The following is a 16,611-nucleotide window of genomic DNA, read 5'->3' on the forward strand; positions in this document are numbered from 1 at the left end:
CCAAGTTTTAATGCCAAATTTGGCACCAAGCAGCTAAAAAAAAATCAAATTGAACACATCTTTGTGACTGCTTGACAAATGTCCCAAAGGGTTGTCTCTAAAAATGATTGATCAAATGAAGTTCCCCTCCCGTGCAGCACAGGTTTTGCTTTGACTAATATTAAGGAATGTAAGATACAGGTGGCTACTTCAAGATGAGAAGCATAGAATGATGTATACACATTTCTAGCATCCGTGGAACAATGCCCCGGGCCGCTGAGCTTACAGTCTGCCAGCCACCTCTTTAGAATGACATATGCCTGTGGAATGTCCCATTAATTACATTTTGTATACCCAGTGGAATAGAAAAATGCATTTCAACCGTCATGATCTGTTTTGTTTTTCTAAAGGGTATTATAAGGGGGGGGGGGGAAGAAAAAATAAGGGGGGGGGGGGTAGTACAGGTACAGTAGTATATCAATAAGTACTTGGACCAGATAAACAAGGTGGAGAAATCTGAGTGATACGATACTATAAGCAGCTTCACTTGTTTTGGGAGGACCTGCGTGTTGTTATCTCAGCCTGGGGTTCCTTGAGCTTGTATGCGATTACTTTTTAATGTAGGATAAGAATGTGGTGGGATAGAACTATGAAAAGGGTTTTCTTATCTCTGGCTGTAGCACTCCTGAGCTTATACAAAGTAACATAAAAGCAGTGACATGTACCATTGATATAATCTATAGAACACCCTAAAGAGAGCAGTGCTCTAATCTGCGGTAAAGTATGCAGCTCGTAGGGTGGCCAGGTGTCCAGTATTGAACCGGACTGTCCTGTATTTGGACACTGTCCAGTAAAAAATGAGAGGTGATACTGGACGTGTATGTGTATACCGGTATTACCCCTCTGGAGGTGTGTGTGTGTCTCGAGCGTGTCTGTGTGTGTTTGGAGTGCGTCACACCTTTCACCACTGTGTCCAGTATTTTTGGAGAAGCCACCTTGCACCCCTATATACAATGTATCCTGGACATTGCTAGTGGTGGCTGTTTTTGCACATGCCCCTATTCATACTGTTCTGCATTCATTGCCTTGTGAATAAAGTTTATGCCTTTAGAATAAAGACATACATATTCTTACAATTCATTATATATTTGCTGGCTGCCTATACTAAAAGCACACAGTTAATAGCCCCCACCCCCCCAAAAGTAAATGACCTATGTTGGTACAATTGTTACCTTTCATTCTATGGCTGGGAATGCAACATCCCAAAACTTCCTGAACAGTTTAACAAAAACACAGTGGACAATATTTGATTGGAATCACTTTAAATTTACATTATAACACGGAATGCCATAGTGGCCCATATTTACAAAGACGTTTTTGGCTACAAGACACCTTGTGGTACCGAGAGACACCTCACAACCTATTTAGTTGAGGTGCCTTCCAGCGCCGGACGGTGTGTTATGCCAAGAGACTGCTTTGCAAACATGTGCCGAAAGGTCAAGCACTACAAATAGTGTTACAGTATAAAACAAGCAATAACACCCCTTGGATTGACTCCTATGGAGTTCTTTACCTGATCCGGTCGCTGTCTTTCTTCTGCAGATCCGCATCTCTCTGAAGAACCTTCATGAGTTTCTCATACTCCTCCTCCGTCAGGAAGGTCAGATCCAGCATTGTGCCCGTGCTGTTCTTCATTATGGACCAAAACAGCAACAACTATGTCATTTGTTGAAAAAAAATTTTTTTTTTAAAAAGTCTCTTCCAGGAACAGTGTCAGTATGGGCTGAACATGTGGAACATTGGCGGCTTCATGTTGCCAATTTAGTTCTTATTTGCAGGCAATGAAGGGTAATTTCCATCCACTTTTCCCAATGCAGTTACGGTGTGTCCAAGGACGGTAAGCAGACTACAGTGGCCTCCACTGTCCTGGAGGGGATGAGGTTGAGGGTTAAAAGACATTCACGCAGAACTCCCAAACGTTGCCTTCTTCACGGGGAAACACAGCCTGCGATGTGAGCCGCCACTGCAAAGAAACATTACAGATCTTTTTAGATCAACATGACATATGGGTTTAGTAAATGTGTACATTGGGGGTTGGTTATTTGCACGTCAGGACAAGTTCCAAAGAAAGCTACAGTATCCTGCTTATTCCAATGCTGCCGGCTCCTCTTCCACAGCAAACTGCATGACATGATATCAGCCCTGGTCCAGGCTGTTTGAGACCAGGACGTTGTTGTAGCAAAAAAAAAAATAACGACTGCAAGCAGGTTTAATGCACACGGCCATGGAACAAAAAGAAAAGGTCACTAGTGAAATTCCACGGTGAACTGATACGTTTGGGTTAAGAAACTGACTTTTAGTGAACTCAGGAACCTCACCTCAAAAGTAATCCCCCCGGTAGGGTCCGTATGAGGAGGTATGCCACTGGAAATGGGTTAATCCCCTATTAAAGGGGTAAGTTTTAAAACTCTGAAAAGTGGAGCCATTCCGCACAGGGATTGTGATTGTTTAGTAGGCAGGTCTGCCTGCCAAACTGCTTGCCCTTTACCGTATCACACGCCGGTATTTCCGGTAATCCCTTACCGCGCCGTGGCCTGCGGGCATATCCAGCCCTTGCAACTTGCAATGAACAAACGCTGTGTCGGGAAACACGTGGCATCACCCGCTGTGGGCAGGAAGACGGGTGCCTCGGGGAGGCCGCAGTGCCATTGTTTTCGCGGTAGATGAATGCATTCACCGATGCCAAGTTCCGTGTAATTACCCTAATAAATCACTGTATTCTCTACAATAATGTTCCACAGCCCCGGCTGGCAGAGACAGGGTTAAAGGACCAGGGTCACACCCGTAATTGGACCCGGTTAACCAAGTTGCCCCAGCAACGCCAGTCCTCAAGGGCCACTAACAGCGTAGGGTTGCCAGGTGTCCAATATTGAACCGGACTGTCCTGTATTTGGACACTGTCCAGTAAACTCTTAGAGGTAATGCTGGGCGTGTATATATATACCGGTAATACCTCTGGACATGTATGTGTCCGGTATTACCTCTGGACATGTATGTGTATACCGGTAATACCTCTGGACATGTATGTGTCCGGTATTACCTCTCTGGACATGTATGTGTCCGGTATTATCTCTCTGGACATGTATGTGTCCGGTATTATCTCTGGACATGTATGTGTATACCGGTATACCGGTAATACCTCTGGACATGTATGTGTCCGGTATTACCTCTCTGGACATGTATGTGTCTGGTATTACCTCTCTGGACATGTATGTGTCCGGTATTACCTCTCTGGACATAATGACCTGACCGGTTGGGGGGCTGCGGGATCTTCCTGAGCAGGGAGAGATCAGGGCTGTTGCTGGGGGGCTGCGCAGCTTCCTCCATCCTGATTGGCTGCATTACCCAGCAGCAGCCAAACAGGTGGTGTCAGGAGCCTGGGGGTGGGGCCAAGGAGAGGAGGAAACAGCATGGAGCGGAGACAGGTGTGTGTCTCGAGCGCGTCGCATCATTGTGTCCAGTATTTTTGGAGAAGCCGAAAACCCTATTTACCAGGGCAGATCGCGTCCTGCGCCTGAACGGAAAAGAGGTGACAGAAGCGATCATGTGGCGGCTTCGGTGTGCCGGAGGAGCCAGGGCACTCAAAGGGTTAACACCGCAGTCTCACTGGGCAACATATGTTAGCTCTATCCTAGAGCAAAGCACCAAGAAATGTAACTCCTTTCATAAACTTTGTATTGGCTGCTTTATAAGTTAAAGCAAATAAAAATATATCACTTGTGAAACCCCTCCACCCACCCACCCAAAAGGTCAGGTTTTCAGGCTATCCCAGCTTCAGCACAGATGGCTCAATCAGTTGGGGGGGGGGGGGGGGCTTGAGGACTGGAGTTGAGCACCCCTGTTTTAGCATACCGTGCTTCCACTGTAGCCAGGTATTCTGGGTAATGACATGCAATTGAGCGCATTGTCACATTTTGCTTCTAATCCATTTTAACACTGAGCCCCATAAGCTTATGCCTGCCATACGGTGCATAGCAATACATTGCTGACCCCTCTGGCAATAGGAAGCGGTTAAAAGTGACCAAGAGCCTACACGTTGTGAAGTATATACACTATATCCAGAGTCCCGACAAATACTCACTGTACAAAGCACGAAAGGGCAGTATCAGCAACGCAACGCAGGTCCCAGTAACAGGCCGCGGGTCCCGGTAACAGGCCGCGGGTCCACAAGCGGCTGGATATTGCTTTAAATCGTGTTTGTTCTCAGCGGAATTCTCTCAAACTTCTTCGTTACACATCACTTGCACATAATCACTCTCTCCCAAACAATGGCACCCGTCCCTCCTACTTTCTCTTTGTCCTCCACGACCAGAAAGACGTGTGACAGGTGCGAACCCCGTCTGTCCAGCGCCCGAGGCTTCTCAACGGGACGCTCGTTAGCAGGAGACCTGCCGTGTGACGTGTCCAGCAGCCGGTCTGTACAGCGAGCGCCAGCTCGTACGGGGCTGGCCAACTGCAGTCCTCAAGGGCCACCAACAGGCAAGGTATTAGGGATATCCCTGCTTCAGCACAGGTAGCTCAGTGATGTGCAGAAGCAGGGACATACTTAAAACCTGACCTGTTGGTAGCCCTTTAGGACTGGAGTAATACACCCACAAAGGCAGCAGATTTATCCAGCAAAATAAATCTCATTCTATCCCTTTAATTCTACACATTTCCAAACCCCTCAGTTTTGCTGCTCGACAGGTACATTAATGACTAAATAATACAGTTTATGTCCAACTTTTCGCAATACGTTGTTATTCAGTAGGTTATTTATTACACTGACAATTTTTACAAACACACATTCCGGGTCAGGGGTCCGGATATCTTCATTATTTCACTTAAAACGTTGTGGCGTAATAGGATTTTCCTTCTGTATAGTGTTGGTATTATACGCAGCGCTATGCAGTACTGTACCTAGATTGTGCCAGCAACAATGAGTTACAATCTAATTTTGGGGCATGAGACTAGGGTTCAAATGCGGTTCCCCCATTATCACTGAGCTGCTCCTCAATATTGGTTGGTAATGTCATAATATACATGCAGATATGGCGTTCTCCACTGAAAGCTTTAATATGCGCATCAATACAATCCACACAATGATAAGTAATTAGCTACGTTGCCGATTGATCCGTTCTCCTGTGATCGATCGGCGAAGATTCGGCTCGGGGGGTTCACTAAATGGCTGTCAGTGCAGCAGAAGAGGACCAAAGATGCAAAGTTCTGTGGGGAAGATCATGTGACCAGGCAGCCACTAGATACAATAGGTGCACTGCTAGAGAGAGGGCAGGGCTCAAAAAGGGGTGTGCCAGAGCCTGTTTCAGAAGAGGGAGGGGGTGTGACTTTGTAAATGGTTGCTACAGAAACAAAAATGCATGTTACATTATAATACATTAAAAATGTAATTCAGAGTTGTTTAAAAAAATGCTACAAGTATTTTCTCATAGTACAGAACTGATTTATTAAAGAAAAACACATGTAGGATAATGCCTGGTCTGCCGCTTTAATGTCTCAGTCATACCCAGGCCATAGAATGTAATTGTAATTTACTGTCTCTTTTCTTAACCAGTTTTAAATGAAGCACAGCCCACACACAAGGCCGTGCGTTCCGGTCCCGGGCACTATACGCATGGCCTAACACACGTACTCGAGTCCAGGGCTGATTGGAGGCGACATGTGGCATGGGGGAATTTCACTTATCTGCCGGCCCTCCTCCAGCGACATCACCTCATGGCACGTTGTCATGGCAATACGACGTCGCGTTGCCGTGACAATGCGGCGTCATGACGCCGATGGAAGAGGGCCGCTCTGGAAAAAGTAAGTCTTACAGAGGCCCCGCTCTCTCCCGGCAATCAGTTTAATTGTATAGCACAGCGCAGCACCGGCCCACCACAGGCGTGCGAGCGTGCGGTGGGTGTGCTAACGGCCCCACCCAATAGGGCAATCAGCCCCTGACTGCAGTGCTCCTAAATCTCAATCCCTCAGGAACTGTATACATGGCACCCATCCCATGATTACATCATTGTCTTGTTTCCTATTCTCTCCATGCAGTAGAGGAAATACAAAGGACACCGTATACAATTGGTAGTGTAGATACCTGCTGACAGAGCTACCTTCACGTGGATACAGGATTAACTCAATGACACATACTTATGAGAAGAAAAGCTAATTATTTGCCATATTGGACGGGCATTGGGACTTCTTTGTTTACTGTTGTATAGTTTAAATATTTGACAGTTTTGTCTCGTTTATTTCTCCGGTGGAGGTTATTGACGAAGCACACACAATGTAGCGTCAAGAATGATTTGTCTTGATGAGAGAATGTGTGTATTAAAGGTCCACAAATGGTGAAGCAGATATATCCAGCCATGCATTATACAATAAAAAGTAAATAAAAATATCACTTGTGGTGCGTCTGCAGGTCTTCGACGGGTCTACAACCCTGTCTTTCCCTGCCATCGCTAAGCACAGGGGTGCACAATCTTTTTGCACTGCGCCCCCCAGCCAGCACTGCCTCCGTGTTCGCACCCCTCCTACCTTCCTACAGCGTCAAATTACGCCGTGGTGGTCACGTGACCCGCAGTGTCATTTGACATCGTGTTGCTATGGTGTCACTTATGAGGAGAGGCTAGCTAAATTAGATTTATTTACATTAGAAAAGAGGTGTATAAGAGGGGATATGATAACTATATACACATTCGGGGACAGTACAAGGAGCTTTCAAAATAACTATTCATCCCAAGGGCAGTACTAAGGACTCGGGGCCATCCCTTAAGGTTGGAGGAAAGGAGATTTCACCAGCAACAGGGTTCTTTACAGTAAGGTCAGTTACAGTGTGGGATTCATTACCCATGGAGACTGTGATGGCAGATACAATAGATTTGTTAAAAAAAAAAGTTGGACATCTATTTAGAAAGGAAAAGTATACAGGGATATACCAAATAAGTATACATGGGAAGAATGTTGATCCAGGAAGTAATCTGTTTGTCAGTTCTTGGAGTCAGGAAGGAATTTATTTTTCCCCTTATGAGATATCATTGGATGATATGTCACTGGGGTTTTTTGTTCGCCTTCCTCTGGATCAATATACTGCAAGTATAGATATAGGATAAAGTAGCTGTTGCCTAAATTTAGCATAGGTTGAACTTAATGGACGCATGTTTTTTTCAACCTCATCTATTATGTAACGTCACGTGACCCCGCGTCATCATTTGACGCAACATCACCATAGCAACGCGTCGCCTGAGTCGAAGTAAGAGAAACTTACAGAGGTTTCGCGCAGGGCCTCTGTAAGCACCGCGCCCCCCCCCAAAAAAACTCTTGCGCCCCCAGTTTGCGCACCCCTGGCTTAGCAATGCTTCCACTGCAGCCAGGGATTCTGGGTAATTACATGCAAATGAGCACAGTGAAGCACTCTTTACCTGTTATCCATTTTAACATGGAGCCCTATTAGCCTGTAACCACTAAACCGCCTCACAGACCGCCGTTTTGACCTTTTGGCTCTCTCTTCATGGGAGGTTGGTAGCCGGCCTGGCAATGTGAAGCTGGTACGGGGGTATAATACAAAGCTATCACTGTGCAAAGCCAGCAAGTAGCTTATAAACACTGCAGCATGTCCATTTTCAGAAGGGAACAGGAAGGGGGTATATCTCCCTCAAACATTCTGGCAAGAGGGCGTTCCACGGCGAAGCTGGATTTCTGTATTTCTGTATTTCTGATCTATTTAAAGCTTTCCCTTTTTTAATAAGCCTGATCTTTCCGTGATGACGTTTTGATCGGGTGCTGAGCAGATGGTATATATCCAACTAACGCAGCTGGAACTTAGGAATACAGACTCCTCTTTTTCTGAACTGCTGTAAGAGGAAAATATTTTGTTTCCCACTATTTTTGCGTTTAAAGGAAAGTTCAAACCCATCTGTTAAAATGTTTTTAATTTAGTATGAAGTGCTAGAGATGCTGCTCCTCCAGACTTTTTTCTTCTTTTTGGGAAATAACATTTTATTTGAAGCACTTAAAAAATATATATCATTCTGCATTCTTTTTTCACTCACTCAGATCTCATTCCATTAAAGGAGTAATCCACCCATTTTTGTTACAGGATTCTTGGGGGGTGAGGGTGATTTAGAGCTTTTTTTTTTCAGAGCATGGGGGCCATCTAGGGGTGCCAGGGGCTTCTCCAAAAATACTGGACACAATGGTGAAAGGCTCGATGCGCAACACACACACACACAGAGAGAGACACACACACACACACACACACACACACACACACACACACACACACACACACACACACACACACACACACACACACACCTCTCCATGCTGTTTCCACCTCTCCTTGGCCCCACTCCCAAGCTCCTGATACCTCCTCTTGATTGGCTGCATTACCCGGCAGCAGCCAATCAGGATGGAGACAGCTGCTCAGCCCCCTAGCACAAGCCCGGCTCTCTCACTGTTCGGGGAAATCCTGCGGCCCCCCCCAAGCCGGTCAGGTCACTATGTCCAGAGAGGTAATACCGGTATACACATACACGCCCAGAGAGGTAATACCGGTATACACATACACGTCCAGAGAGGTAATACCGGTATACACATACACGTCCAGAGAGGTAATACCGGTATACACATACACGTCCAGAGAGGTAATACCGCTATACACATACACGCCCAGAGAGGTAATACCGGTATACACATACACGCCCAGAGATGTAATACCGGTATACACATACACGCCCAGAGAGGTAATACCGGTATACACATACACACCCAGAGAGGTAATACCGGTATACACATACACGCTCAGAGAGGGAATACTGGTATACACATACACGCCCAGAGAGGTAATACCGGTATACACATACACGCCCAGAGAGGTAATACCGGTATACACATACACGCCCAGAGAGGTAATACCGGTATACACATACACGCTCAGAGAGGTAATACCGGTATACACATACACACCCAGAGAGGTAACACCGGTATACACATACACGCCCAGAGAGGTAATACCGGGATACACATACACGCCCAGAGAGGTAATACCGGTATACACATACACGCCCAGAGAGGTAATACCGATATACACATACACGCCCAGAGAGGTAATACCGGTATACACATGCATGTCCAGAGAGGTAATATCGGTATACACATACACGCCCAGAGAGGTAATACCGGTATACACATACATGCCCAGAGAGTTAATACCGGTATACACATACACGCCCAGAGAGATAATACCGGTATACACATACATGCCCAGAGAGGTAATACCGGTATACACATACACGTCCAGAGAGGTAATATCGGTATACACATACACGCCCAGAGAGGTAATACCAGTATACACATACACGCCCAGAGAGGTAATACCGGTATACACATACATGCCCAGAGAGTTAATACCGGTATATAGATACACGCCCAGAGAGATAATACCGGTATACACATACACGCCCAGAGAGGTAATACCGGTATACACATACACGCCCAGAGAGGTAATACCGGTATACACATACACGCCCAGAGAGGTAATACCGGTATACACATACACGCCCAGAGAGGTAATACCGGTATATACATACACGCCCAGAGAGGTAATACCGGTATACACATACAAGCCCAGAGAGGTAATACCGGTATATACACGCCCAGAGAGGTAATACCGGTATATACATACATGTCCACAGAGGTAATACCGGTATACACATACACGTCCACAGAGGTAATACCGGTATACACATACACGCCCAGAGAGGTAATACCGGTATATACACGCCCAGAGAGGTAATACCGGTATATACATACATGTCCACAGAGGTAATACCGGTATACACATACACGTCCACAGAGGTAATACCGGTATACACATACACGCCCAGAGAGGTAATACCGGTATACACATACACGCCCAGAGAGGTAATACCGGTATACACATACACTGGCGACACACTTTATTCGAGCTCGGCTAGTCCCACGAATTCGGGTATACCCGGGTGTATTGAGGTTTGTGACTGTTTTCTGCCCGAGTGCATTGAGTTATTTTCCAGACAGGGATTGAAGCATTTTATTCCCGCTGGCTGCAATACTGCACAGTACATATATATATACTGCATTACAATTCATGAATTTATGCCATCTGGTAGACACGCGAAGCATTGCAGCCTATTAAATCCTAATCATTATCATTTAACAGATCAGCCGCCCATCAGCCAGGCATGAACCCAGGCTGGGAAGGCAAATGCAACGGGGCTTGTCAGAGGTGAGGAGCGGCGCATTCCAGGTATCTGCCAGGTACATACCGGGTATTTGCTCGAATAAAGTGTGTCGGTGCAGTACACGCCCAGAGAGGTAATACCGGTATACACATACACGCCCAGAGAGGTAATACCGGTATACACATACACGCCCAGAGAGGTAATACCGGTATACACATACACGCCCAGAGAGGTAATACCGGTATACACATACACACCCAGAGAGGTAATACCGGTATATACATACACACCCAGAGAGGTAATACCGGTATACACATACACACCCAGAGAGGTAACACCGGTATACACATACACACCCAGAGAGGTAACACCGGTATACACATACACACCCAGAGAGGTAATACCGGTATACACATACACGCCCAGAGAGGTAATACCGGTATACACATACACACCTAGAGAGGTAATACCGGTATACACATACACACCCAGAGAGGTAATACCGGTATACACATACACGCCCAGAGAGGTAATACCGGTATATACATACATGTCCACAGAGGTAATACCGGTATACACACACACGCCCAGAGAGGTAATACCGGTATACACATACATGTCCAGTATTATCTCTAATTTATTACTGGACAGTGTTCAAATACAGAGCAGTCCGGTTCAACGGTTCAACACTGGAAACCTGGCAACCCTAGCTCCATCAGCACCGCAAAGGATGCAGTGATCCAGCCACACACACCAGGCAGGTAATATCCAGGTGCCAGGATCAGAATATATAACTCAAACACAAAGACACCTGCATACTGTGTTTATAATGTGTAGTGCAAACAATGACATGATGGAAACATGCAGCGTTCACTTATTCTTCTGTCATATCCCTGTTTACAGTACACAGTGTGCGGTGGGTGACCCCGCGCTGCTCCATGTGTATGTGGCATTGAAAGGGAGAAGGAGCGGGTCAGTGAGTAAAGACACTGACTGGCACTGAGTGTGAAGCAGGGGAACCTGGTTCAATTCCCGGTGTCGGCTCCTTGTGACCTTGGGCAAGTCACTTTATCTCCCTGTGCCTCAGGCACCAAAAACATAGATTGTATGCTCTACAGCGCTATACAAGAACAAACAATTATTATTATATGTTACACAAGCACCTTCTACTTTACAGAAAAGCAACAATTATAAAAGGTTTTCTTGCAAATCAGTAACAACCCGTAATTCATTTCAGGAAAGTAACCCAGTGTTATTTGCAACCATCTATCGTGCTGTTAACCACCTCGCCCGTCAGGAAGTCCTGCTGTGCTCGGCAAGCAAAGGGTTAATATTTGGGGCTTTTAAAAAAGTTTTTCTCTGTAAGAAAGAACCCACTCATACGGCAGAAAATCCTTGTTCCATTGGAGGCCGGCAGCTCTCTGCGGGAATATGGGCCAATATCAATGGGGATAACCTTGTACAAATTGCTCCTGTTTCACAGTTTTCCCCCCCTGTCTCATATCCACCTCAGCAACGCAAACAAGAGATCAGTCAGGCTCTTTCCACTCGCCCTGGACGCAGACAGGATGTGCACGCGTAGCTTTTTGGCAGGACTGGTCCTTAAAAAGCTGGAGTCCAGTGAAAGCCAAAATAACCCTTTCAGGAAGGTGACTTTTTATGTCTGCCATCATTGCCACAATGGGCTTTATATGTCAAGAGTTTGCGCGGGCGGAGTTGCGTCATCAAATTGGCATTTTTTTTCTGCCTGAAAGGTGACATATTTTCGAAGTGTATTTCTGCTGTTGTAGAATTTGCCGCGCTAGTATCCTGCGCTTACAAAAAATAAATAAAAAAAGAGAGAGAATGACTTCCCCGGGGGTGGCGGCAAAAAAACGGCAAAAAAAGTGGCGCAGCCCGCACTTTTTATTAAATACCTAACCCCTCCCACTTGCTCCATGAATCCCTCATCTCGTCACCGGCAGACGCAGACGTACCTGGAAATAGCGCACCTAAGATTAATACATAGATGCTGCCTGGAGCAGGTATATTTCAGTGCGAGTTGCGACAAAATAATGCCTGCGCCAACATTTTGTCAGGGGGTGGTCCACTCCAGTCATCAGGGGCCACCAGCAGGTCAGGTTTTCAGGATATCGCTGCTTCAGCACAGGTGGCTCAATCAGTGGCTCAGTTGACTGAGCCACCTGTGCTAAAGCAGGGATATCCATAAACCCTGATCTGTTGGGGGCCCTTGAGGACTGGAGTTGGCCAGTCAACGACTGACAAACTGATTGAGCCACCTGTGCTGAAGCAGGGATATCCTGAAAACCTGACCTGTTGGGGCGGTCTTGAGGACTGGAGTTGGCCACCCCCTGAACTAGATTAACTGCCTTAGGGTGAGAGTGTGATCCATTTAATCATGATGGAATTGATGGCAATTAACCTTTTGGTGACTGGAACGTCACTGTAATGGAGCACAGTGCCTTCCTTGGATACCAAACTAGAAATACACTTTGCCTCACTCGAGATAAATCTACTGTATGTCCTATTATCCTCAGACCAGCAATGAATTACTATAAGATAGAGATGGCCGTATCTTGGAAGAAAGTTTTAATTTGTTGGCATTTGCCCCCTCCCCCCCCCCCCCCCCCTCACATTTTCAAACTTTAGGGAAAATGCGTTAAAGTCCGAAAAAATACAACATTTGGGGGGGGGGGGGGGGAAACCAATGTGCTAATTAATTTAAAGATTTTACTTCTAAAAGAAAAAAAAACGATGTCATAAGAGTCTTTGACCAAAATTGGGCAATTTCGGTTTTCGTGTGAATAAACTTGACTGAACTTTTAGCGATACAGCAAATAAAAATTGCAAACCAAATTTCAGTACTAAAAACCCCCCTGGCAGTGAAAGGGTTAATCTTAATTTTAATCCTAATAGAGGTATATTAGTATTTTATCTGGTAGTGTTAGGACTTGCGAACAGGTGTCTGCCTTGACGTGGCTCGCAAGCTTACAACGCTTTGGCCAAAGGGTTAAACTAAATGACCCTATTTCAAGAGAATATATAAGTATTTTACTGTGTATTTCTGTCATGCTGGATGTAGCATTGGGCTTCTCTGTCGTCTGTTGTATACATATGCCACGCTCAATAGCACTCCATTTTGACACATATACATATATATATTTTGTGGGGGCTCAGGGGTTTCCAAAAAGAGCTTACTGGGGTTCTGTGTTTTGTTAAAGATTTTACTTCTAAAAGAAAAAAAAAGCGATGTCATAAGAGTCCTACAGTCCCAATTTGACAAAATTGGACAATTTCGGTTTACGTTTTCGTGTGAATAAACTTGACTGAACTTTTAGCGATACAAGCAAATAAAAATTGCAAACCAAATCTCAGTACTAAAAACTCCCCTGCAGTGAAAGGGTTAAAGTACAGGGTATATCACCCAATAAAACGGCCACCGCAGAGACACAGACCTTTGCTTCCACACCCCAGGCTCATCTAGAGAAAGGGATTTTTACAGCGTTGCGGAATGATGGTTATATTTACAACCCGGCTGGAAACGCCCCGTCGTTCCGAAGAACCAGTCAGTATTATGGCAAATGTTTGTGTTGTAGTTACAGACTTCTCCCCATGTCCAGAGTAGGGCCGGCCAACTTCAGCACAGATGGCTCAACCCAGTCCCTGCTTCAGCACAGTCACTGAGCCACTGATTGAGCCACCTGTGCTGAAGCAGGGGATATCCTTAAAGTCTGACCTGTTGGTGGCCCTGTAGGGCTGGAGTTGGCCACCCCAGGTGTAGTGAGAACACAAACACGAGTATCGATTTTCTGGGAAATGGAGTATGGGAAGGTCTACACCTGCGGTGTGTCTGGGCAAATGGACACTGCCAGGTTTGCACCTTCACCGCAGATTTGCTGCAGGTCAGGAGTGGCCAACTGCAGTCCTCAAGAACCACCAACAGGCCAGGTTTTAAGGATATCCCTGCTTCAGCCACTGATTGTGCCAACTGTGCTGAAGCAGGGATATCCGTAAACCCTGATCTGTTGCTGGCCCTTGAGGGACTGGAGTTGGCCGCCCCTGCTGTAGGTCATGACGATCTCTTAACTGCTGAGGTTACTCTGGTAACCTGTAGACAGCACTGGGCTCCAGGGAAAGCTCCATTTTAACCACCCGACACTTAATATTAGAGATTCTTATGTCTCCTGAAAAGAGAACGAGATCTAAAAAATGAAAACAGTGTTGGGACAGAGCAAAAAGAGATATGTTAAAGTAAGTTCTTCATAAATGACATTACAGTGTGCAGCGCTTTCAAAACCCTCATCGATCTCTTCTTTGTACGACACCCAAACATTATAAACATTACGGGGGTCATCTTTACATTCAGTCCCGCTAGTCCATAAGACCCGGTCCAGCACTGGAAGATGCCATGTGGTCCTTCTACTTGAATGAGTTGTGAGATGTCTTCCGGTACTGAAGGGGTCTTATGGTAGCACAACGTGGCTAAATGGCCCCTAATGTTTCCGCAGGAGTTCTGTGTCTTTTATATTAGAAACTAAATAGCAATTTCCATATACTGTACTCCTAGTATCTCAGAGTATTCTGCTCATATGAATTAGGAGATTCTTTAAAGATGTACGTATATCTATATACAGCGCCATTTATATACACAACGCGTCACAGCAGTAACACACGGGACACAATAATATAACACATAATGGGAAGAAGCGCTCGAGACAAAAAAGGAACATTAGGAAAAAGGTGTCCCTGCCCCGAAGAGCTTACACTCTAAGTACAATCAATATGTAAAAACCGCAGGAGACGCCCCGGGGGGAAAGATACTCAAATTATCGATTTCAGTTGAAATCAGAGGTCCCTGGAGGGGTCACTGCTGTAAAGGAGCAAATCAAGCACTTTTTAAAAGATACAGACCTTCAAACGGGGTGTCCGCAAGTTTAAAGCTCCCGCGTCACGTGGGGCCAATAGGAAGCTGCGCCGGATGACATCACTGCTTCCTATTGGACCGAGGGAGCTTTGGAACGCAGCCATTACATGATCCCTGCTAGCCGAGCGGCTACCGGCCCCCCCTTACGGAGGTAGGTATCTCCGGAAGCAGGGGGTCCCCAGAGCTGACATTAATGGCGTTCAGCTCCGGAGACCCCCCGCTTCAAACCTATGTAAAAAAACAAAACAATAAACAAAAATGGGGGGAAAAAATGGCCGACTGGATTGCCGCTTTAAGATTGCAGCATTGAAGAGAGTTTTTATTCTGATAAAGGAACGCCAGCGTTCACATGGTATTTGCATAAGAATGGTCTAACGTGGGTTTTTTTTCAGGTTGACACCCTAAATCAGGAAACAAACAAGTTAGACCTGAGTGGCTGCGGGGAGGTATATTCTCTGTAAAGGGAAGTGGACATGAGTTCTATACACAGATTTGAACGGTGAATTTGCTGTATACTGTGCATCCGTTTTAAATCCAAACTTATTACACGCGTACACTTTTTGTTCTTCAAAAACATCAAGGGCCTTATGCACTAATGAATTTATTCTTATAAATTTGGTGCATCGATTTCAGTGCTAAAAAGTAATACAAACCTTTAAAAAATATGTGCGTTGTATGTTCCCAGACTTTACACACCAGACGCAGAATTTCATGTTTGAAATTATTGTTGACACATCCCTCATGTTGAACACCAGATTGATACAATCTGATTTAAAACAGAACGAGGTGTATTTTTTAATTTTTAACTAACATGAATAAATATTAATTATTAGTGTAGTAGTGTGTATAGTAGTAGTTCAAGTATTTGTGCAATAAATAAAATGATCTTTGGAAGACCATGGGACAGGCTCTATCTATTTCTATAGTATTTGTAGTAGCCATAGTGTGAGAAAAAAATTAAAATAATCTTAAACGATATAATGAAACATCCCTGCTGGGTTCAATACAATTACAGTGTCAATTTAGGCAGCAGAACACACTATCGCCCACATTTGAATTCCATGAACTTGGGACTATTCTGTCTGCTTTGGAGCAAAATTGACACAAACAGCGACATTTTCATTTTAACACCTTAGAGCAGGGGGGTGGGCATATTCAGTCCTCAAGGGCCACCAACGGGTCAGGTTTTAAGGATAACCCTGCTTCAGCACAGGTGGATCAATCAGTGGCTCAGTCAATGACTGAGCCACCGGTGCTGAAGCAGGCACTGATTTAGCCACCTGCGCTGAAGCTGGGACTAGTTGAGACACACCTCTCTCCATGCTGTTTCCTCCTCTCCTTGGCCCCAACCTCAGGCTCCTGACACCTCCTCCTGTCTGGCTGTATTACCCAGCGGCAGTCAATCAGGGGATGGAGGAAACTGCCCAGCCCCCTCGCAACAGC

The 16,611-nt window shown here is 45.5% G+C and overlaps 1 protein-coding gene across 2 annotated transcripts in view; it reads right to left on the reverse strand.

Moving 5' to 3' along the window:
* The window catches only part of LOC142467568 (synaptotagmin-like protein 2), a 65,460-nt gene that overhangs the window by 34,878 nt on the left and 13,971 nt on the right, over window positions 1-16,611 (reverse strand). For both annotated transcript variants that reach the window (XM_075573444.1, XM_075573443.1), the window contains exon 2: window positions 1,553-2,002. In XM_075573444.1, the coding sequence (XP_075429559.1) occupies window positions 1,553-1,674 (122 nt within the window). In that variant the 5' untranslated portion in view covers window positions 1,675-2,002. The remainder of the gene's footprint in view (window positions 1-1,552; window positions 2,003-16,611) is intronic.

The sequence above is a fragment of the Ascaphus truei genome, chromosome 16, assembly GCF_040206685.1.
Source record: "Ascaphus truei isolate aAscTru1 chromosome 16, aAscTru1.hap1, whole genome shotgun sequence".
NCBI lineage: Eukaryota > Metazoa > Chordata > Amphibia > Anura > Ascaphidae > Ascaphus > Ascaphus truei.